The 23811-nt window shown below is 38.2% G+C and overlaps 1 protein-coding gene across 1 annotated transcript in view; it reads right to left on the bottom strand.

The window, feature by feature from the left end:
- cracr2aa (calcium release activated channel regulator 2Aa) overlaps nt 1-23811 on the bottom strand; it is a 236686-nt gene that overhangs the window by 65093 nt on the left and 147782 nt on the right. Inside the window, exons 4-5 of the mRNA XM_051922934.1 lie at nt 12855-12966; nt 5436-5616 (exon numbers count right to left, since the gene is read on the bottom strand). Coding sequence (XP_051778894.1) covers nt 5436-5616; nt 12855-12966 — 293 coding nt within the window. The remainder of the gene's footprint in view (nt 1-5435; nt 5617-12854; nt 12967-23811) is intronic.

Genomic DNA, 23811 nt, shown 5'->3' with positions numbered 1-23811 from the left:
GTTCAACTAACCACCCCTTACCCTTTAGGACTGAGTCAGGTTAGTAAGGATTTTTATAATAACAACAACAACAACAATAATAATAATAATAAATAATAATAATAATACATTTTATTTATTTGTAGGCGCCTTTCTAAACACTCAAGGACACCGAACAATAGACAAAACACAGATTTTTTACAATAAGTACAATATAAAAGTTAAAATCAGACAGAGCAATTGTAATCAAAGAGAAAAAGCAGTCTTAAACAAATGAGTTTTAAGTTTAGATTTGAAAAGTGAAAATGATTCAATATTTCTAAGCTCAGGTGGTAGTGAGTTCCAAAGCTGGGGAGCAGAGCAACTGAATGCTCTACTCCCCATAGTGGTAAGACGGACAAAGGGGACAGTCAAGTGGATGGAGGAAAAGGATCAGATATGGAGAGGCAAGGTTGTGGATAGCCATATAAGTTAGTAGGAGAATTTTGAATTGAATTCGGAACTGAACTGGAAGCCAATGAAGCTGCTGCAAGACAGGAGTGATATGGTGAATAGAGGGCGTTCTAGTAATGATGCGGGCAGCTGAATTCTGGACCAGTTGAAGCTTATAAACAGATTTGTGAGAAAGACCAAAGACAATGGAATTGCAATAATCCAGACGAGAAGTGACAAGGCTATGAACAAGGATAGCAGTGGTGTGGGGAGTGAGGGAGGGGCGAATACGATTAATGTTACGCAAGTGGAAATATGCAGACCGGGAGATGTTATTGATGTGGGACTGAAAGGATAAAGTACTGTCAAGAATGACACCCAGAGTCTTAACCTGTGGAGAAGGGGAGACAGAGGAATTATCAATAACAAACGAAAAATTATCAGTTTTGGATAATGTTGATTTTGTACCAATGAGGAGAACCTCAGTTTTGTCACTATTTAATTTAATAAAATTTGAAGAAAACCAGGATTTGATTTCTGCTATGTAATCAGTAAGTTAGGAGTGTGGAAAGGAAGCAGTAGGTTTACTAGTGAGATAAAGCTGGGCATCATCAGCATAACAGTGGAAGCTAATGTTATATTAACGAAAGATATTGCCAAGGGGAAGGAGGTAAATAATGAAAAGGAGGGGCCCCAGGACAGAGCCCTGGGGCATACCTGAAGTAACAGCAGTGGGTTGGGATGTGAAAGTTTTAAGCTGAACAAACTGAGTGCAGCCTGAGAGGTAGGATCTGAACCAATCTAGTGGAGTGTGGATAATGCCAATCGAAGATAATCTATTGAGAAGAGTTGTGTGACAAATAGTGTCAAAGGCTGCACTTAGATTAAGGAGGATGAGAATAGTAATTAAACCAGAATCAGCTGCCATAAGGAGGTCATTAGTAATTTTTATAAGTGCCGTTTCTGTACTGTGGAGGGGGCGAAAACCAGACTGGAACTGTTCATACAGATTATTTTGAGATAAATGAGAATCAAGTTGAATAGCCACTATTTTTTCAAGAATTTTGGAAATGAAGGGTAGATTAGAAATAGGACAAAAATTACTGAAATTAGTTGGATCGGCACAAGGTTTTTTCAGGATTGGGGTTATTGCAGCAGTTTTAAAAGATGAAGGAACAGTACCAGTAGTGAGAGAAGAGTGGATTATAGCAGAGATAAGGGGACCAGAGAGGGGAGGCAGGCTTTGACTAGAACTGTAGGGAAGGGGTCCAGTTGACAGGTGGATGGCTTAGACTTACAGACAAAATCTGAGATTTCTGAGAAAGTAGGAAGCTGAAAAGAGGAAAATGAGTGAGTTGGTGCGTGAAATTCAAATGAAGTACTGGAGGAATCCGTACAGAGAGACTGGCAAATCTTCTGGATTTTTTCATTAAAAAATGACTTAAGGGAATTGCAAAATTCAGTTGAGTAAAGGTGAGAAGGTAAAGAATCCGGGGGTTGTGTGATATTGTTAAGTAGTGAAAACAATGACTTGGTGTTTTTCTTCATTGGAGGAAATAATGAGAGTATAATAGTTAGATTTAGTTTGGGCAATACAGTCCTTGTAATAAAGTATATGGTTTTTGTACATCTCTTTGTGAACAAAGAGTCCAGTTTTTTTATATAACCGTTCAAGTTGCTGGCCTTTGGCTTTCAAAAGCTGAAGTTCAGGCATGAACCAGGGAGCAGAAAAGGAGAAAGAAACAGATCTAGATTTTAGTGGAGCGGCAGAGTTAAGAATACCATTAAGTCCAGAGTTATAGTGTGAGACCAGTTCTTCAGGAGTGGATAAATTATGAATGTCCATAAGGGAATCAATACTAGAGGAAAGAGAGTCTAAGTTAATATATTCTTAATAATACGGAAAGACATGAGACGGGAAAGCTTAGTGTTGGAAAGTGCAAGTTTAACATTGAATGAAATAAGAAAGTGATCAGTTATGGGAAGTTCATCTGCAGTACAATCAAGCGGGGTAACTCCAGAACAGCAAATCATGTACAGGATATGTCCTTTGGAATGAGTGGGAACATCAGTATGCTGCTGGAATCCAAAACTCTCAAGGCAGGATGTAAAGTCTCTAGTAATAGGGACATTGATATTATCCATATGTATATTGAAATACCTCAGAAGTATTATGTTTGGTGAAACAGTAGATAAGTGTATAAGGAAAACAGCAAAGTCGTTCAGAAAGTCATTATTTGACAGGGTCAGGGGGAAATGTCTAAAACCAGTTTGGCAAGTGATTCTCTGCAGGAGTCCCTTAATCAACACTCACAGGAAAGCCAGACTACCTAGTTGGCAAATATCAGCTCAACAAATGGTTTTGGTCCGAGGTATGGCTGTTTGGGATTGGTTTGAATCAGAGGCCATTCTGTAGCACGACGCCCTATTGGTGTAAAGATTTGGACAAAGAATGTATAAATTTGGTTGCTTTACCCCTGCATCTCTCTCTCTCACACCATCATGATGATGAAGCAACTCGCATACCATGGACTGAAAAGACGACCACACTGAGAAGCACAACTTGGTAGTCATATTGAGACAGGCATATATCCTGTTCTTAAGAAAGCAGACTAAAAATGATGACTTAACTACAGACATTTTAAGTAACTAACAAGTCTGTGTGCTACTTGAAATTACACATCAGCATTTATCAGGTTGAATGGTTGCCAATATTCAAATGTACTTTGCTTATTGTTATTATTTTACGAATATCATCAATAATACATTGTTTAAAGTTGTAACTTAACTCCTGCTTATCTTTTACTCTATGTAATTGCATGAGGTTACAGATGTAGAAGGGAAGGTGGGGAGAAGTTATAAAGTACGATACCTTATAAAAAATGGTCTATGGGATTTGAGGCATTCTGACAAAGGCTACACATTAAAAAATACAAAAGTAGAAAGTAGAGTAATATAGAATTCAACCAAAACAAAACAAACATAATTCTGAAATGCAATGCATTTCATCTTTTTAAATCACGCAGCGTTTTCAACACGTTTCACAGTTACTTATTAAACAATGATTTATGTAAAACAGTCAAGCATTTCTGATAGAAAGATATAATATCAAAATACTGCAAATAAATTACATAATTTTGACAAACGTCTTTACAAACCTTTGCCCAAGGCTAGTAGCTGGAATTAAACTGTGATTTTTTTGAGGCTGAGTAAACTAAAGACTTGGGATACAGGGAAACCAGATGATACCAGGAGCAAATCTAGCCTGTTTTCTTTGTAGAGGTAAAAAGAGGGCAAGAATGTACCATGGACATGGCAAAGGAGTTGAGGTGAAGGCTCAGCTTTCAGAAGTGAGCCAGGCAATAGACAGAGAGAGAGAGAGAGAGAGAGCGAAAGAAGGCGAGAGAATGGGAATGCATGGGTGTATTTTGAAGGTGGTCAAACAGATAAGCCACATTACTAGGAAGACATGGGTTCAAGACATTCATATAGGCAGTAGGGTTTTGCTTATCTTTCTGTGTGTTAATACTTTGTGTTCTCCCTGTGATCACACTGAAGGCAGATTTTTTATTTATTTATTTTTTAGTTCTTAGTCTTATGTTTTATTGCTGGGGCAGAAAAGTACCACATGGACGCCATCCTGTCACAATGTTTTACGCGTCTGCTTTATCCAAGAAAACTGTTGGAATCCATTCTCTTAAGCATTTAAACCTCTAATTATTTAAGCATTTAAATAAAGAAAAAAGTGTTTTCCAGTTAAGAATACATACATAATTGCTTTGAATTGTAACATGATTAAGATGAAACACAGTTATATCGTAATGGAGTCTGGACTACTGTTCTACCTAAAATCTGCGGTCTTTCTTGAAGGATTTCACCACAATTGTGATTTAAATCCAGCCTTTGAACCCATAGCCCAAAAAAAGAATAGACACTAAAAAAATCGAAGCAGCATCACTGTTATTGGTCTATCAAAAGCTGGCACATTGAAGATCAGATATTAACAGAAATCGATGCCAGCACCTGAGTAGGACTCCACTGAAATGAATACAAAAACAAGATTAAGAGAATATTTTAAACATAGAACAAGAGTAAAACAGTTAGCTTTCCTGCCTCAAAGTACCAGAAGACCAAGTTTAAATTCCAGATCAATCACATCTTTATGGTCCATTTCTTTGTTAGCTTGGTTTTCCTTATTTGAAGCATACAAGTTAGGCTAACTGGTAGTTCTAAATTATTCCAATATATGTAGGTGTGAATATGTTCATGAGAAAATGTCTACTCACATCCAGCTGTTGGTCACAGTTGTGTTTCTTGTCTGTTTTATTTAGTTTTGAATCATTTATTTGTATTAATGTTTCTTTTGTTTAAATGTACATTTTTCTATGTGTGCATTGGGAAAGGAACATGGCCTAGGTTATGCCCCTTGTGTTTTATTGGTGGTTTCCCAAGGGGCAGGGACACCTGCCAATCACTGCCAGGAATGACTCTCCACTCTATTTAAGGGAGGGCCTCCTATAGCTCCTAGCTGTTCATTACAAATGCGCTAGGGAGTGGCATGTTTCTTGTGCCTTGTTATGTTTTCCATCTCCTGGCTTTTGAACCCTGTGGTTGTTGTTTTGACTACGATTATGGATTCTGTATTGGGACTGTGTTTAATGATTATTGAACCTCTGCCCTTTTTTGACAATGATGTTTGGATTAGTATTGGGACTTTGTTCACTGTGAATTGCCTTGCCTTACAGGCAAATCCTTGTGCTCTTCAGAGCTTTGTGGTGCACAGCTTTTTTGATTAAATAAACCTTTTATTTTTATAAAGATTTCTCTCTACCCTTTGGTCTTCTAGTCAGGTTTTTGGTGGTGTTTCCCCCTCCCTGCTAGTTGGCAACTGTAGAAAGTATTTTTGCTCCTATACTTTCGGGACTTCCTAGTTTCATGACAACAGGTCCCTAAGACTTTGAAATTCTTTGAAATAGGTCTAAAGGAGGAAGCACTGTTGTTTTCAAAAATATAATTTAACTTACTCTTCAAAAAGGTTGCTGGCACCAAGCTTTTCCATCATCATGCAGAAATGCTTTTCTTCATCATCTTCCCCTCCGGCTAACTTCTCTTCCCATCGATTTTGGTAAAGTGTTTCTGGCTCATCTGATATTTGATCCTCCTGCACCTCACTAACCGAGATCTTCCTTCCACACAGAAATTCACCTGGAATATGCACAATTACAGATCAAACATTTTGTTAGCAAGGGTGCTTTTAGTTTTTATTTAAAGATCTACAGTTAATAAGTTATGAAACAAAAATACAGTCAAACCAATATAAATGTCACATGCCACCTACAGCTAGTGCTGTGGCCGGCCATGACATGAAAGGTCCCACTTCAGCTTACTAATTGCAAAGTATCCATCTGACTTATTCATGTTCTACTTCAAATTTTGAGTTACTACTACAATCTCTTACCTCCTCTTACCACATGGAGGTTGCTGTTGATTTGCTACTTGGTCTGCAAAAAACAATATTAACTTTTTTTTTTTATGGTGAAAATAAAAAGTAACTAAACATATTAAGTAGTACTGCACTGCACCAAATACAATGCATCAAGTGAAAAAGAGAATGCAGGCTTTGACATACTGCATAAGGCAACTCCAGTAAAAAGCTCGGTTTTCGGAAAAAAAATCTATGCATTTTGGATGTTACAAGCATATGAAAGGAAAACTAACATGGATTTTGCAACACAAGTAACCTGAGATTTTTTTTATGAAAGTTTTAATATTGTTTGCTGTTGTTGACTACTGGCCCTCTTCTGGCTTCTGTTGAAGACTGTTGTATCAAAAACTTTGTGAACTCTTTTTTATTAAAACATGAGTTTAAAATTCTTTCTTGGCCATCACTATAAACAACCCAAGTTAAGTAATAGATAAAAAAAAATAACATTTTTGGGCAGAGAATTATTTTAACTTGAGGTTACACTGCAGACTGTTTGTTTGTTCTCCTCCTCTGCAAGCAGAAAGACTTTTACTCTGAAGAAATTCTGTAAGCCTGTCTCCAACCTACCCAAAATTCCACCTCTTCCAGACTCCACTGCTTATAGTCCAGATGATACCCCCATGGAACTGAAACAAACTGATGTAGAAGAAGGACACACATACCCTTCCCCACAATTCACTTCTATTGCCTTTCAACATGGATTCCTAGCTCTGATTACGCTCTGATTTCTGTTCTTTCACACTAGTTGGAAGACCTGCTGAATGGGTAGTGAGTGAGTAAGAGGTTCAGAAGTGTGTGGGGGAACCTAAAAAAATGTAATCTATCCCTACTTATTTAATATCATGAACTGAAACTTTTTGTAAGGGGCCTGAACAAAAATAAAATCTACTGAAATGAAGAAATTTAGCCATAGTACATCAAAAACAACATTGTTTCCACTTAGAATTGTCACTTCACAGCCTTTGTTTCTATAAATCGTTCACCAGAACATTCTTTTCAAAATACACAGAGGACAAAAATCCAGGAAATTATGAAATAAAGTGCAGTCTTGTACTTACAGATACTGCTATAGCACCAAAACACTTTCAAAAATTCATGCAGCAGTCACAAACACTGAAAAATATTTTCCAAAATGAAACCTTATAATGTATTAAAAAATGATGAGCTCTTGGGACACACAGTAGTATGCATTGAGAATTTAAAATGGACGCCAGAAGGAGTTAAAAAGCAGATGCATGGTTATTAGTGTTAAGAACTGGGAAGGGACAAAAGCTTATCAAAAGTTAAAGGTAGGATTAATTTAGTTTTTAATTGGTTTAGCCGTCTTCTAAATGAGGGAACTTAATAGAACTGGGCTTTTGTTAGGTTGGTGAATTAACTGAAGTTTCTGCTAATATCATAGTAACGTTGACCGTAGCCTTGCTGAGCAACAGTATTTCAGAATGCTTCAAGAATGAATTAAACACTTCATATTAATTGTCAGTTTTTTACATTTACATGAAGTTTCAACAGCATGCATTACAGGCCTAATTCTCACCACCTTATCATAATATCCATTCATCCATTTTATAAACTGCTTAATCCAGCTCAGCTCAGGGCCGCAGGAAGCTGTTAGCCAAACCTGGACAGTTCATCACTAAGCACACAATCTCATATTGGGCCAATTTTGAGTCACCAATTAACCTAACCTGTACTTCTTGGTACAGTATGTAGGAGGAAGACCAATATGAAAATCGGTATCCACACAAATGTTGGTGGGGACCTTGGATTAGAAACAATGACTTGGGAGCTGTGAAACAACAACCACAGCTACTATGTCACTGTGCCATGCCCTTAAAACCTTAAAATAATAATTAGAGTGAGTAAAAAAGCAGGTTTGACCAAGTCAGTGCTTGAGATTGCCTTGTATACAATATTAGCTAAAGCTTAGTTGAAATTACCTGCAAATAAATAAAATATGATAATTTTTCTTCATTTACATAATCTTAGAAAGTCAGAGGCAGTTGGTGACACATTCCCATGAACCTGGTTGCGTAATGTGACATACCCTGTGACTTATTCTAAATAGTCTGTGACTCACTGTGATAAAATCATTCAGATTTAATTTGTCTTTAATTATATTAGCGGGTTGTGTGTATATGAGAGTTGACAACCAATGAATGCTCATCTAAAAGTCCAATGAATATAACACAGCAACTTAGGAGATTGGGTGTTTTGGACCTCACAAACAGAAAAGAAGCTCACCTGTCTGATGTCTCATGTTTTACATACCATGAGAGAACTGAACCTTTTATATAACACAGGCTCCGTTAGGTAACATGTTACTGGCTGTCACAAAAAGGTGCAAATTTGAATGTATTCGAAGGCAAACAAACAGCTACTAAATGTGCCAGGCCCTCTGATTTTCAAAGTGGTGTAAACTGACATGGTCAGCAACTGCAGTTGACAAGTTTGACACATCTAGTAACTAATAATAATAATAATAATAATAATAATAATAATAATAATAGTGACATGGCCTTTAAGTGTTCAATAATAAAAAGCAACATGAAGTAGGCATGTTTTACAGTTCTCCACTATCTCAATTAAATTTAATATACTTATTACATTTATGAGGAAACATTCTAATCTATCCATAATGTCAAAAATTATTGTAAGAAAATGTGTATAACGGGGATTTAAAACAAGAAAGAAATGAAAACATAACAAAAATAGCTGCCATCACTCACTACCATATGTTTATATTGTACAGATTAGCAAATCATTTACCTTAAAAATATATTAAAGACTATTATCTTTAATGAAGAAGCACATGTATTTGAGTCCTCTTATAAGGGCCAGTATTCTATAGTTTTCTTTTTTGGTATCTTTTGCAAAAACATAAAAAAAGATCAAATAATGATTAAGAGTGCTGAAACACAGTATCTATTGTAAGATACTGGTTTTATAGGTTTTCCCTGTTTTTTCTAATATGCTTTGTCTTTTTCATCTACAAATGGGTTTTGAGTTATGCTAAATTCATTTCTGGCATTTATTTTGAGCTATGATGTTGTTTTGTTATAAGTGATTTTGGGTTGTGTCTTTTCCAGTACCATCTTGGGTTTCTGTGGACACTGACATTTTGTGCATGGTTACTACAAAGTTGCTCTGCTCCAATGGCAGGAGATGCACAGGGTGTGATGTCATCAATGCAACAATATAAAAGGTCACTGTTGTGCCCTTGTCATCCAAGATTATGGATAAATAACAACAACCTTTGGTGTGCAATTTCTTTCTATAATTCTGTTTGATGGTTCTTGCTTTTGATTTACTGACTGATGATTTTGCATAGTTTTGGCTTCAACATCTGATACTGTATTTTGCCTTCATGAAAACTAACCTTTACCCTTCCCTATACTACATCTTATCTTCTGGTCCCTATCATTCTCTTTTACCTCCCTTAGTGAAGACATAACAGTATCCAAGGGTGTCATTCTTCAAGCTAAATCTATGTTTGAAAAGTAGAAATAAGTTATTCATATTATTATTGAATTAGACTTGCTGTGCTCTCACCTTTTGTATTTGGTTTAGCTCTATTTTACTACCGATCTTTTACATATTACAGTATACATTTCTGAACATACTTTTAAAATTAATATTTCTAGTTGATAGAGCTTTACTTTCAAATGCACTACACAAGGGTGTGACACTGCGTAAAGCATAAATGTTTGTAGAATTCCTGTAGAATTCCATCATCTATATGCTACATCGATCCCTCTCTCACTTGGACAGAGGCAGTGGTGCTGTAAGAATTATGTTTCTAGACTTCTCTAGCGCCTTCAACACAATCCAACCTCTGCTCCTTAGGGACAAGCTGACAGAGATGGGAGTAGATTCATACCTGGTGGCATGGATCGTGGACTATCTTAAAGACAGACCTCAGTATGTGTGTCTTGGGAACTGCATGTCTGACATTGTGGTCAGCAACACAGGAGCGCCACAAATGACTGTACTTTCTCCGATCCTGTTCAGCCTATATACATCGGACTTCCAATACAACTCGGAGTCCTGCCACATGCAAAAGTTCACTGATGACACTGCTATCGTGGGCTGCATCATGAGTGGGCAGGAGGAGGAGTATAGGGACCTAATCAATGACTTTGTTAAATGGTGCGACTCAAACCACCTACACCTGAACACCAGCAAAACCAAGGAGCTGGTGGTGGATTTTAGGAGGCCCAGACCCCTCATGGACCCCATGATCATCAGAGGTGACTGTGTGCAGATGGTGCAGACCTATAAATACCTGGGAGTGCAGCTGGATGATAAATTAGACTGGACTGCCAATACTGATGCTCTGTGTAAGAAAGGACAGAGCTGGTTATACTTCCTTAGAAAGCTGGCGTCCTTCAACATCTGCAATAAGATGCTGCAGATGTTCTATCAGACGGTTGTGGCGAGTGCCCTCTTCTACGCAGTGGTGTGCTGGGGAGGCAGCATTAAGAAGAAAGACGCCTCACGCCTAGACAAACTGGTGAGGAAGGCAGGCTCTATTGTTGGCATGGAGCTGGACAGTTTGACATCTGTAGCAGAGCGACGGGCACTCAGCAGGCTCCTATCAATTATGAAAAATCCACTGCATCCACTAAACAGTGGCATCTCCAGACATAAGAGCAGCTTCAGCGACAGACTGCTGTCACTGTCCTGCTCCACTGACAGACTGAAAAGATCGTTCCTCCCCCAAACTATGCGACTCTTCAATCCCGCCCTATGGGGGGGGGTAAACGTTAACATTATATAAAGTTATTGTCTGTTTTTACCTGCATTATTATCAGTCTTTAATTTAATATTGTTTTTTGTATCAGTAAGGTGCTGCTGGAGTATGTGAATTTCCCCTTGGGATTAATAAAGTATCTATCTATCTATCGATCTATCTATCTATCTATCTCTGTCACATTACAGATATAGATATGTTCTTTTTTCAAGTTTCCTGAACACCACTTCAGTCTTTGCTAATGCAACACCTCCTGTGTATGGCGAGTTTGAGTCTGCCATTTTATTTTGTATTAAGAATTAAGACCCAAACATACAAGTTGTACTTTTTATGTTTTATTCATAAACTGTAAATTTCTAACATTGTAGAACTGTAAACATACCAGCTTAATGTCTGGGTGGGTTCTGACTTGCACTCTGTGGTTTCAGCTCCCTGTGACCCTGAAATGGAGTTAAAGTATGGAGGGGTGGATACAAAGTTATACAAAATTACTAGTGGTAATAATATTGGCAATATTGTCATATGTACTGAGAACATATCCCTACATATTTTTACCTTTTGTGAATCTACTTTTATTAATGAATTATTATGATAAGGCACTGTTAAGTGCATTTATTGTATCATAATGTAAAGAGAATAAATTGCCCAGTGAGATTCACTTCAGCTTTTGTCCTATATGAAATAATGATTAACAACAATTTGCTGAAGCAGCATGAATAAGCTGCACCCCACAGATGGATACCTTACGAATATTTTGGACATTTGACTAAGCATCACTCATGTTACAGTAGGAAGAGGAGTTGGGTAGTCCAGTTGGTCAGTTAACTTGTGCAAGGACCATGGGTCTCTAGGAAATTCTCTTTCTTCAGAATATGCATTATACTTGAATGTTAGCATTTTCCACCTCCATCATCACTTGTCACATCAGAAAATGAACAGTTGAAAGGATTTGTCATTCTCTGCTATTCAGTTTGTTTTCGAGGCTGAACCAGTTTCTATATTGGTTGATGGTTTTGCACTTTATAGGCCGTATAACCCTCAGACATAGAACTTTGTGAGGAATGCAATATAAAATAGAATGTTATCATGATACTTTTTTGCAAAATAAGGATTCATTAAATCCACACATTAGGACCTTAATGTTTAAATTCTGCAGATTTCCACCACCAAAAACAAAGTAGCAAATAAATGCTTTATGTAAAACACTCACTTTAAACCTCACTTATGAAGAATTATGCACCTAAATTTTAGCTGGTGGTAAATTGTATATTTAAATTGCAATTGTAATATTGGTCAGATTGTCCTAAAAGAGATGAATGCTTCACCATTCATAGCCAGCCCCTGAGAAGCTAAGGTATTCCAAATGTGTGCTTTACTCTCCTATATCTTTCTTGCAGTTGCACGGACAGGCTATTTTGGAAGAGTGTGCCATGCATTTTATGGATGGAAAGTGGCTAGGTTATGTGGTTAAACTAAAGGAACATTGATTTTACCGGTGTGGCTGAAAATGCTTATGACCTTGAAATAGAGATAAAAAATGGAACAGGATCTTAGAAGAATTTTTCTGTTAATTGCACAGAAACTTCACCTGCCTGCGCTCCAACTGGAAAAAAATAGAATTATACTCAATTTTTTCTCATATGTTATAAGTCATCTTGGGTAAAGGCATCAGCCACATAAATAAATGTAAATGTAACAATCTAAGGTAAGCTGCCTTAATCAAAAGTGATTTGCTATTCAACATGTCAATTTTCAAATTTATGTATATGTCTGCTTTTTCTGAATGAGGCCTAGTGTGTCTGCAGTTAAGTACATAACCTATTAAAATTAACCTAACAAGTTAATTTTTATTATGGAAATTGTGTGGCAATTACACACACCAAGCATAGTGTAACGCATTAACACAGTTAAACATCTTGAATGCTGAGAATCTGGATCTCACAAAATCAACAGAGTGGTGAAAATCAGAGAGCATATCATATGAAACTTTACTCTATGCTTGAAGATGTACTGGTAAATTCAAGGAAAAAAATGTTATAATGACATTTATTTGAGTTACATTTTTGTGCCAGAATATGCAGTATTTTCTTGAGATAACCGACCTGTTCTTTAGGCTTACAAAATATCTTTTTTATTAATTTATAAAACAGATACTGATATCACTCAGCTACAACTATTTTAAACAATTTCTTTGGTCCAACTTACTGAATCCAAACGTGAATTCCTCCAGTGTGAGGAAACCATTTCCATCAGCATCCAGAGAGTCAAAGACATTTTCCAGCTCATCTGCACTAAGTGGGAACTCTCCATGAAGTCTCTACAAGAAAATGATAAATAATAATGTGAGAAATTATAAATGCAGGATATATATTTCATACACACACTCATATATATTATATACTGTACTAACTGTGTTACCTAGCTTTGCCTGGGACATTTTCTAAAGCAACAGGCACCAATAACAGTGTCAATGTTTATCGGAAAACACAATTTAACAGGATACTGAATTCATTTAAATTGAAACAGGTAATTAGTTGAGTAATGGGAACTTTGAGTATAAATATAATTTCATCCTGTAGCACATCCTGCAAAAATGGTAGCTTTAACCAGATTTGAATGTATGAATTAATTTGTAATCTTGTACTGTTCAATGTTTTGGAGAATTTAGATCAAAAGCAATACACAAATTGAAACAGGCCTAGTGTATGGGAGCAACAGTTTACTTTGGAGAAGGTGAGGAACTAAATATTGGAACTAGTAAGAACTGAAATAAACCCCAAATAAACTTGCAAAATAGAAATCAGTGGAAAGTGAAATAAAAAGTAGAGCAAACCACAAATTCTAACTTTGCAATGAGCACAATGTATGTATCATACAGTTGTAGCAAACAAACTGAACTAAACAGTTGAAATTTGAGTTTTTACTTTGTTCACGCACAAATTTGTTTTCAAGTTTACCACCAGTCATATGTTCATGGGGGAAAGGGAACACATTAATAGTATTATACAGTAGTATTTATTATTATCATTGTTTTTTAAATTTTATTAATATGGCCTTATGGCTGAACCATCCATCCATTATCCAACCCGCTGTATCCTAACTATAGGGTCACGGGGGTCTGCTGGAGCCAATCCCAGCCAACACAGGGCGCAAGGCAGGAAACAAACCCCGGGCAGGGCGCCAACCCACCGCAGGTGGCTGAATCATGTTTTACTTAAACTTATTAAAAACAGTAAAAATTATTACATGCTGCACATTTGCAAGGCAGATGCAATGGACTGAAAATTGTAAGCATTTTATGGAAAATAACAGGTCAATAAAAAGCATCTACAGTTCTTGGTGTTGGTATGGAAAAGTCTCCAGCAGAATTCCATAGGACAGGATATCACCAATACTGTAGTCATGACGGGTGAAGATAAATAGAAATTCAAAACTATATAATCTTCTAAAAATCTCAACTGTGCATTGGTATCAAAGCCTAAAGTAAGTACTGCCTCAGTATACAGTGGGTCTGAATAGACGTCCACCAACAACAAAAAAAAAAAAAATTCCTAATTACTTTTTTTCACAAAAGCATTATCCTGTACTCTATCACATTCTGAAAATCATCAAAATTGAGCTTCATTCTGTTCCATCTGGACTTGGCTCCATCTGCTATTTATTTATTTTTTTTGTTTCCTTTCTGTTTTTTTAACTTCAAAAAGTGCTTAATACTAATTTTTAATTGGTACTGTGAACTTAATGACAGTATGCAGATAGACAACAGTTTTATATTTTTCAAAAATACAAGACTATGCACTGATAAAAATTTTTTAAAAAAGTGTAATCAATTTTTTGCAGATTTATTATCTCATATGGGGTACATGCCATCACTATCCAGCACTGCTTGAATCTTGCTTCGCAGATTATGTCAAATATATCATAACAATAGGTAATGATAAGCAAAATAGCTCAGTTTCAAGCATTCACTAATGCTGATGTTACACGATTAGAATTTGAATATGCTACATTTCGCATGTGAGTTTGAAAGAGTAAAACTTAATAAAAAGAGCTGTTTGTATTTGGAAGTTTTTTATATTTTTGTGGGAAGGGTATAGAAATAAAGAATGGTATATTGTTCCTTAAGGGTTTGACAACACTGGTCTGGTAACATTGCATACACTTGTTTTGGCAACATAGTTCTCAGAAAAGGGTCCAGATTAAAATAAACAAGGTCAAATTGTCTTTTGTAAATGCAAGATGTCTAAACACAACAATCCAAGATAAGACGACAAGACTGACTATATAAATGCCATAATCCAGCTAGTGTTACCCAAAAGAGAGAGACATAATAAAAAAAAAAGGCAGCACTTCCTGCCTTTGATGAAATGCCGCATTTGTCAGTGGTCTATGTAAACTTTCTGAGCACTGATAAAATCATCTGGAGCAGCTGGCTGATGGGAAGTGTAGTCCCAATGTAGGCATTTGCACACAAGGTTGCAGATAAGTTGAGGGAGTATATGTTAAATACCTTTTAAACTGGATCAGTTGCATGAAACGTACTATGCTCACAACTATAGCACCTGACAATAGAGCTTCACTGAACCTTCTTCCTGTCTGTTCACTTTTACAGACTGCCTTCACTTGTATAAAGTGGCACGCCTCATTTCTTCATGAAATTAATGTCAGCATTGAGGTGACATGGTGTGTTACAATGACTCACTTGCTAGAACATAAAGACAAATATCAACAAATAAAAAAAAATGTGTTGACTAATCCTCTTTTATCTACTACATCACCAAATTTCAATCATCTCTGTCAAGGCACTTTTGAGATTTCGGGGTTTTAAGTTTTTCTGTTGTGGGTTTTTTTTAACCGCTAAATATTAAAATACCAAAATGTCCTTTCTTAGCAGATATCAACTGCTCTGGATGTATCATTCTGAAATCGTGTTTTTGTTGGTGAGTGAGTTGAGTTTCCCAAACCCCGACACGAACACACAATTACAGTCCCGGGTTCAAATAAAGGTTGGTTTATTGACCAGACTTATTCCAACCAGTAACAAAAGCTCAAAAAAAAAAAAAAACACAGGTTTTCCTTCTCCACAATTCAATTCACCACTACAATTTCTCTCACCACCGCACTGCCCTCCTCCAATCAAGTGCTGCCTCTCTACCTCCCAGCTCCAACTTGCCTGGCCAAGGGAGTGCGGTCCCTTTTAATAGGGAATCGAGAGTACTTCTGGTGCCAGGGCCATTGCCCAATGGAAGCACTTCCGGGTCATACAGAAGTCCATCACAGCAGGGAGCTTGCCTCCCTGTAGCACCCTTTTGCGGCACCCAGTGATTCCAGCAGCATCTAGCGTGCTGGGGGAATAACAAACCCCCAGCGATATCATTTTTTTTCCAATGGGCTGTCTGTTCATCCTTTCTGATCCTTCCTTCAAAGTCTGCTCCTTCTTTCCTCTCGGGCATGTTTGTGTTTATCTGTGTGTGTGTGTGTGTGTGTGTGTGCGCGCGTGTGTGTATACATATATATACAGTAGAGTCTCACTTATCCAACATTCTGTATTATCCGACGTCCCACCGCAAAAAAAAAAAAAAACAAAAAAAAACCGCATTAATCGGCAACAAGAACTGCAAGTTGCGAGCGTGAGCGTAGTCTATTTTTTGTTGCTAAGTAAATTTTTTCAGTTAAATTTTTCTGTTGTTTTGTTGTAAAACATGATTACAGTGGATTATGTGGCTGGCCCTCTCTGGCATGCGTGTCTCTCACGTGTGTGTGTTTGTGTGCATGTGTGCACGTGTATCTCTTGCGTGCGCGTGTGTGCGCGTGCGTGCGTGTCTCTCTCTCGTGCGTGTGCGTGCGTGCGTGTCTCTCTCTCGTGCGTGTGTGTGTGTATGCGTGCGTGCGTGCGTGCGTGCGTGCGTCTCTCTTTCTCTCGCGCGTGTGCATGTGTCTCGTGCACGTCTGTCTGTCTGTCTGTCTGTCTGTCTCTCTCTCTCTCTCTCTCTCTCATGTGTCTGTCTGTGTCTCTCTCTTGCGCTCTCACTCTAACGCTGCACAGGGAATGCACAGGGAGAGACTGAACACGTGCGGAAATCATTGGCATGCACAAACCGAAAGGGAAACTGGCTTGTTCCTATACCGAGTGTGTGGTCATGCACACAAGTTTGGCGAACTTTTTGGTCATAACCCGATTTGTACGTGTTCAGAGATGTTCGTGAACTGAGGTTCCACTGTATTAGGCTCGTAATGTGTAAAATTATAACATAGTTTGACGTTTAATAGGCTTTTTCTTAACACCTCCCATTATCCGACATTTTCGCTTATCCGACGTTCTGCCGGCCCGTTTATGTCGGATAAGCGAGACTCTACTGTATATATATATACATATATACAGTGCATCCGGAAAGTATTCACAGCACATCACTTTTTCCACATTTTGTTATGTTACAGCCTTATTCCAAAATGGGTTCAATTCATTTTTTTCCCTCAGAATTCTACACACAACACCCCATAATGACAACGTGAAAAAAGTTTACTTGAGGTTTTTGCAAATTTATTAAAAATAAAAAAACTGAGAAATCACATGTAAGTATAAGTAAGTAATGTGTAAGTATTCACAGCCTTTGCTCAATACTTTGTCGATGCACCTTTGGCAGCAATTACAGCCTGAATTCTTTTTGAATATGATGCCACAAGCTTGGCACACCTATCCTTGGCCAGTTTCGTCCATTCCTCTTTGCAGCACCTCTCAAGCTCCATCAGGTTGGATGGGAAGCGTCGGTGCACAGCCATTTTAAGATCTCTCCAGAGATGTTCAATCGGATTCAAGTCTGGGCCACTCAAGGACATTCATAGAGTTATCCTGAAGCCACTCCTTTGATATCTTGGCTGTGTGCTTAGGGTCGTTGTCCTGCTGAAAGATGAACCATCGCCCCAGTCTGAGGTCAAGAGCGCTCTGGAGCAGGTTTTCATCCAGGATGTCTCTGTATATTGCTGCAGTCATCTTTCCCTTTATCCTGACTAGTCTCCCAGTCCCTGCCACTGAAAAACATCCCCACAGCATGATACTGCCACCACCATGCTTCACTGTGGGGATGGTATTGGCCTGGTGATGAGCGGTGCCTAGTTTCCTCCAAATGTGACGCCTGGCATTCACACCAAAGAGTTCAATCTTTGTCTCATCAGACCAGAGAATTTTCTTTCCTTCAGGTGCCTTTTGGCAAACTCCAGGCGGGCTGCCATGTGCCTTTTACTAAGGAGTGGCTTCCATCTGGCCACTCTACCATACAGCCTGATTGGTGGATTGCTGCAGAGATGGTTGTCCTTCTGGAAGGTTCTCCTCTCTCCACAGAGGACCTCTGGAGCTCTGACAGAATGACCATCGGGTTCTCGGTCACCTCCCTGACTAAGGCCCTTCTCCCCCGATCGCTCAGTTTAGATGGCCGGCCAGCTTTAGGAAGAGTCCTGGTGGTTTCGAACTTCTTCCACTTATGGATGATGGAGGCCACTGTGCTCATTGGGACCTTCAAAGCAGCAGAAATTTTTCTGTAACCTTCCCCAGATTTGTGCCTCGAGACAATCCTGTCTCGGAGGTCTACAGACAATTCCTTTGACTTCATGCTTGGTTTGTGCTCTGACATGAACTGTCAACTGTGGGACCTTATATAGACAGGTGTGTGCCTTTCCAAATCATGTCCAATCAACTGAATTTTCCACAGGTGGACTCCAATTAAGCTGCAGAAACATCTCAAGGATGATCAGGGGAAACAGGATGCACCTGAGCTCAATTTTGAGCATCATGGCAAAGACTGTGAATACATATGTACCATGTGCTTTCTCAATTTTTTTATTTTTAATAAATTTGCAAAAACCTCAAGTAAACTTTTTTCACGTTGTCATTATGGGGTGTTGTGTGTAGAATTCTGAGGAAAAAAATGAAATTAATCCATTTTGGAATAAGGCTGTAACAAAACAAAATGTGGAAAAAGTGATGCATGTGAATACTTTCCGGATGCACTGTATGTATATATATATATATATACTAGCAAAATACCCGCGCTTCGCAGCGGAGAAGTAGTGTGTTAAAGAGGTTATGTAAACATATATATACATATACATATATACACATATCTACATATACATATATATATATATACACATATCAACATATATATACATATATATATATATATATATATATATATATATATATATATATATATATATATATATATATATATATATATATACACACATATCAACATATATATATACATATACACATATACATAAACACACACATATACATCCATCCATCCATCTATCCTCTTCATATATACATATATACATGCATACATACATAGTGCATAATAACACGGGCTGTGATTGTTACATGGGAGGGAGACGACAAATCACAGCTTTCCGCTTTCTAATCGGGCCTGTGATTGGTGCTTTGACTGATGCCTAGATCCCACAGTATGTCCCCTTAGGAGAGGCGTTAGGCAAGTGTAATTGGATAGTGGTGCTGCAAGTTTAGCTTTACACCTGTTTTTAAGGCTTATTGACTGAAAGGGGCTTTCATGAAAAAACTTAGGGCTTTGCTACAGGATACACCCTCCACAAGTTAAGGAAGTAAAAATAAAGGTATATATTTCTGTTTTATTTAAACCTTTTAAATTTGTATGCGGGCGGCATGGTGGCGCAGTGAAAGGTGCCAGTTAGGAGACCCGGGTTCGCTTCCCTGCGTGGAGTTTGAATGTTCTCCCCGTGTTTGTCTGGGTTTCCTCCGGGTACTCCGGTTTCCTCCCACAGTCCAAAGACATGCAGGTTAGGTGCATTGGCGATTCCTGGTGTGTGGGTGTGTGCGCCCTGCGGTGGGCTGCCACATTGCCCGGGGTTTGTTTCCTGCCTTGTGCCCTGTGTTGGCAGGGATTGGCTCCTGTATTTAGGATATAGTGGGTTGGATAATGGATGGATGGACATCTGTATGCATAGCCCTATTTGCCTGTTTTCGTTTTTTTTCTTTCTTCAGTAATATTTCAGCAAACCCGGAGCTTGTCAGTTCAAATCCTGGTACTGACACCACTGTGTGACCCTGAGGAAGTCACTTCACCTGCCTGTGCTGCAAAAAACAAAAGTAATGTAACAAATTGTACCTCAGATGTTGCAAGTTGCTGGAATAAAGGCATAAGTAAAATAGATAAATATGTATTATACACATGGGAACTATTAATTTATTTTCAGTTAAGTCATCTGCAGCAAACCTTTATAAATGAGGGTTTCTCCTTTTTAGATAGTGCAAACTGTTTCTTCTTCATTGACGTTTTCTCTTGGAGAGCTTTTTTAATTTCATTGAAAATTAAAGCAGCAGCTGCCAAAATATGTAGCTTTCTTATTAATTTTTCAACATTGTGTAAAATAAATTTATAAAGTAACATAAAAGGTTTAAATACTGGTTATCCTTTTACACTAAAATATTACTAAAGAGATACAAAAAAAGTAAAATGCATATGTTCTTTTTCTTTAAGGAGATTAAATATTACTGAAGAAAGAAAAAAAAAACTAAAATAGCCAAATGGGGCTATGCATACGAAGTTAAAAGGTTTAAATAAAACAGAAATATATACTTTTAGATAGATAGATAGATAGATAGATAGATACTTTATTAATTTTTATTTTACTTCCTTAACTTGTGGAGGGTGTATCCTGTAGCAAAGCCCTAACTTTTTTCGTGAAAGCCCGTTTCAGTCAATAAGTCTTAAAAAAACGTGTAAAGATATTGACAATAAGCTACGCAAACCCAGGAAGACATGGAATCGTTTAAATCAAGTATCATTACATCTTCCTTTCTTAAAGCGAAGTAAGGCAGTACTTATAAGCTTACATATTTATATATAGACATACATATATATATATATATATATCTATATCCGAAGCCGTGCAAGCACACTCTTGAGAATGCAACGTATAGTTGTACAGAAGAAAAGCAATCTTGCCTCAAATGAATGGCAACCTTTTGTAGGTCTATGAACTTAATTTAAACTTTAGGTTTACATGGTGCTTTCTTTCCGAAGTACCTGCACTCATGAATATGTCTGTATGTGTCAGTCGGTCAAATCCACGCGCTTCGCACCGGCAAAGTACCGTTTTTAAATTTTTATTAAGAAGAAAATAAAACCTTTTTAAATTGAGGGAAAATATACTAATAACAGTTTGTTAAGGATCTGTTTTTTTGTGAAGCTGCCTTTACTCGAGTTATCACTTCGACCTGACTTGGTGGCCAACTATAAGCGTTACCTGGTAGGTAACCACCCATACAATCAGATTGTGAATCAGACTACGAATGCCGTGAATGTAATTACACACTCACTGCACTTGCTTACGGTAATCGAACCTCGGACGTCAGCGCTAGAGGGGCTTAGCAGCGGTGAAGTATTGCTTTTAAATTTTAATTAAGAACAAAAGAAAACCTCAGAGGTTCGATTCCCGTAAGGGAGTGAAGTGACTGGCCGGTTACCTACCAGGTAACGCTTATGGTTGGCCATCAAGTGACGTAACATCAGCCACGGTGCCTTCAGTTGTGAGAAGCAGATCATAGAATGATTGAAAATAGTTTTGCATTTACCTTTTTAGTAAAAGGCGAGCTTTTAAGCCTGAGAAATCACCCCGTAAATGCACACGTTTTAATTGCACATGTGTTAATATGTATGGTTACACAGTATTAAAAGACAGTGAACAACGTCAGTTACCTTTGTTCCCGCGTTTGATAAAAGGCGAGCTTTTAAGCCTGAGAAATCACCCCGTAAATGCACACGTTTAATTGCACATGTGTTAATATGTATGCTTACACAGTATTAAAAGACAGTGAAAAATTAACGTCATTTACCTTCGTTCCCGCGTTTGACTCGTGCTGTAAATCTCTTCCTTGTTTTTAGTTCACGTGATTACGTAGGAGGCGTGATGACGCGATACGTGACTCCGCCTCCTCCATTAGAGTATATGGACAAAAAACATGTTCCAGTTATGACCATTACGCGTAGAATTTCGAAATGAAACCTGCCTAACTTTTGTAAGTAAGCTGTAAGGAATGAGCCTGCCAAATTTCAGCCTTCCACCTACACGGGAAGTTCGAGAATTAGTGATGAGTGAGTCAGTCAGTCAGTCAGTCAGTGAGGGCTTTGCCTTTTATTAATATGTATAGATATATACACCCAGACAGAGAGAGAGGGAGAGAGAGAGACAGAGCAAGAGAGAGATGTACACGCACATACACACACACAAACAAATATGTTGCGTGAATGTTTCACCCTTAGAATCAGCAAGGGCCAGAATCTATAGTTTTTATAAGAGGCTACATTATGAATGTTAAGAACTGAAACAATGCTAATTGTGAATCCAAAAGTGAAAATAGCTGCTGCTAAATCAACATCATTGCCAGTTGCATATGTCATAAATAAGTCTCTCAAACAGAGATCTGCCACCTCATGTTTTATGTTAATCTAAAAATATTCACTTGAGTTTCAGAAACATTTATCTTTTACAGCTTGTATGTTGTCTTTAACATTTTTTCATGTCCACAATACTTTCCTAAAGGGGAATGACCTGGAACTTTCTGGAATCATACTAAGAGCACTAGTGTGACCAAAACCACAGTCAGAATTCTCATTAATAATATATCTACAATTGTTCAGTATTTCATTTGATATCTTCAAAGGTAGGGTGGCACAGTGGCGCAGTGGTAGCGCTGCTGCCTCGCAGTTAGGAGACCCGGGTCCGCTTCCCGGATCCTCCCTGCGTGGAGTTTGCATATTCTCTATGTGTCTGCGTGGGTTTCCTCCGGGTACTCTGGTTTCCTCCCACAGTCCAGACATGCAGGGATTGACTCCAGCAGACTCCGTGACCCTGTAGTTAGGATACAGCGGGTTGGATAATGGATGGATGGATCTTCAAAGGTTTTCAAAAAAGACTGTCCAAAACCTTTAACATTGGTTTTCTTATAGAAAAATAATGACCCTAATGTATGTATCACATGGAGCGGAGCCAAGGTCTTCTGAGATGATTTGATGTGATATTGTTAATGCTATCAAATAAAAAATGTTAAATCACTCTGACTGGAATACTTTTCTCTAAAATCAATTCAGTATGCCCCATGCTTTTTAATGTGAAGATATTTAGAATTTTTTGGCATCTAACAAAGCAGTACTCTGATCGATGTTAAAATGGCAAATGTATCTAAATAACATGCCTATTATGTCAAGGTCTGATTAAAATATCTACAATAATTTTAAAAACTGCTATATTTTAAAATCATTTTCAAAGTTTTTCTTATATGAAATGACATGCCAATATTCAAGCTCACCTGGAGCTGAAGTCCAACTTAGGAAAGCAGTATAAATCATAAGCCATCAACTGTGAAAGTTATGTGACTGTACATAAATTACTTTATTCATTGACTTTTAAAATGTGCCTCAGTGTTTTTTTAAGGGAAAACATGCAACTTTAAGGATTTTTGGAGTGAAAACATTTTTTGCCAGTTTCAAAGCATGTTCTATACAGCCCAAATGTTTAACTGAAATCAGTTTGGTAGATTTCACTGGACACTTGTATCCAAAAAAACAAAAAAAAATACAGTGCATGTCTAAACAGAGAAACATACTGTGGCACCCGGCTGTTTGAAGAGTGGAGGAGGACTTGTGCCTCCTCCAGGACACGAGGGGGCATCCTGCCTGGTTGCTCTGGGGGCCACGGGTACAGAGCTTGGAAGCTCTACCCTGTAGGGGCCCGTGGTCACCGCCAGGGGGCACCCTGATGCCTTGGGAGCCCTGGACCTCAGTACTTCCGCCACACCGGGAAGTGCTGGGGGGAAGAGTATTGGGGACACCTGGTGGACTTCCGGATACACCAACAGAGCTTCCGCCACTCAGGGGTGTGGCTACAGAAGCCCTTAGGATGCACCTGGAGCCCATCCGGGGTGTACAAAAGGGGCCGCCTCCCTCCAGTCAGGGGCAAAAGTCGGGTGGAAGAAGGACGAAGCTTGGTGGAGAGGAGTGGAGGCGGACCAGAGACTAAAAGGCATTGTGAGTGTGGCCAAGGACTTAAAGGGGTGATTGGTGCTGAGGCACTGGGATTGTGCACTTCTATTGTATATAATAGTTGTCAATAAACGTGTGTGGTG

Source organism: Erpetoichthys calabaricus, chromosome 1, assembly GCF_900747795.2.
Source record: "Erpetoichthys calabaricus chromosome 1, fErpCal1.3, whole genome shotgun sequence".
NCBI lineage: Eukaryota > Metazoa > Chordata > Cladistia > Polypteriformes > Polypteridae > Erpetoichthys > Erpetoichthys calabaricus.
The sequence above is the reverse complement of the archived record's forward strand: the minus strand, read 5'-3'. Positions and strand labels throughout refer to the sequence as shown.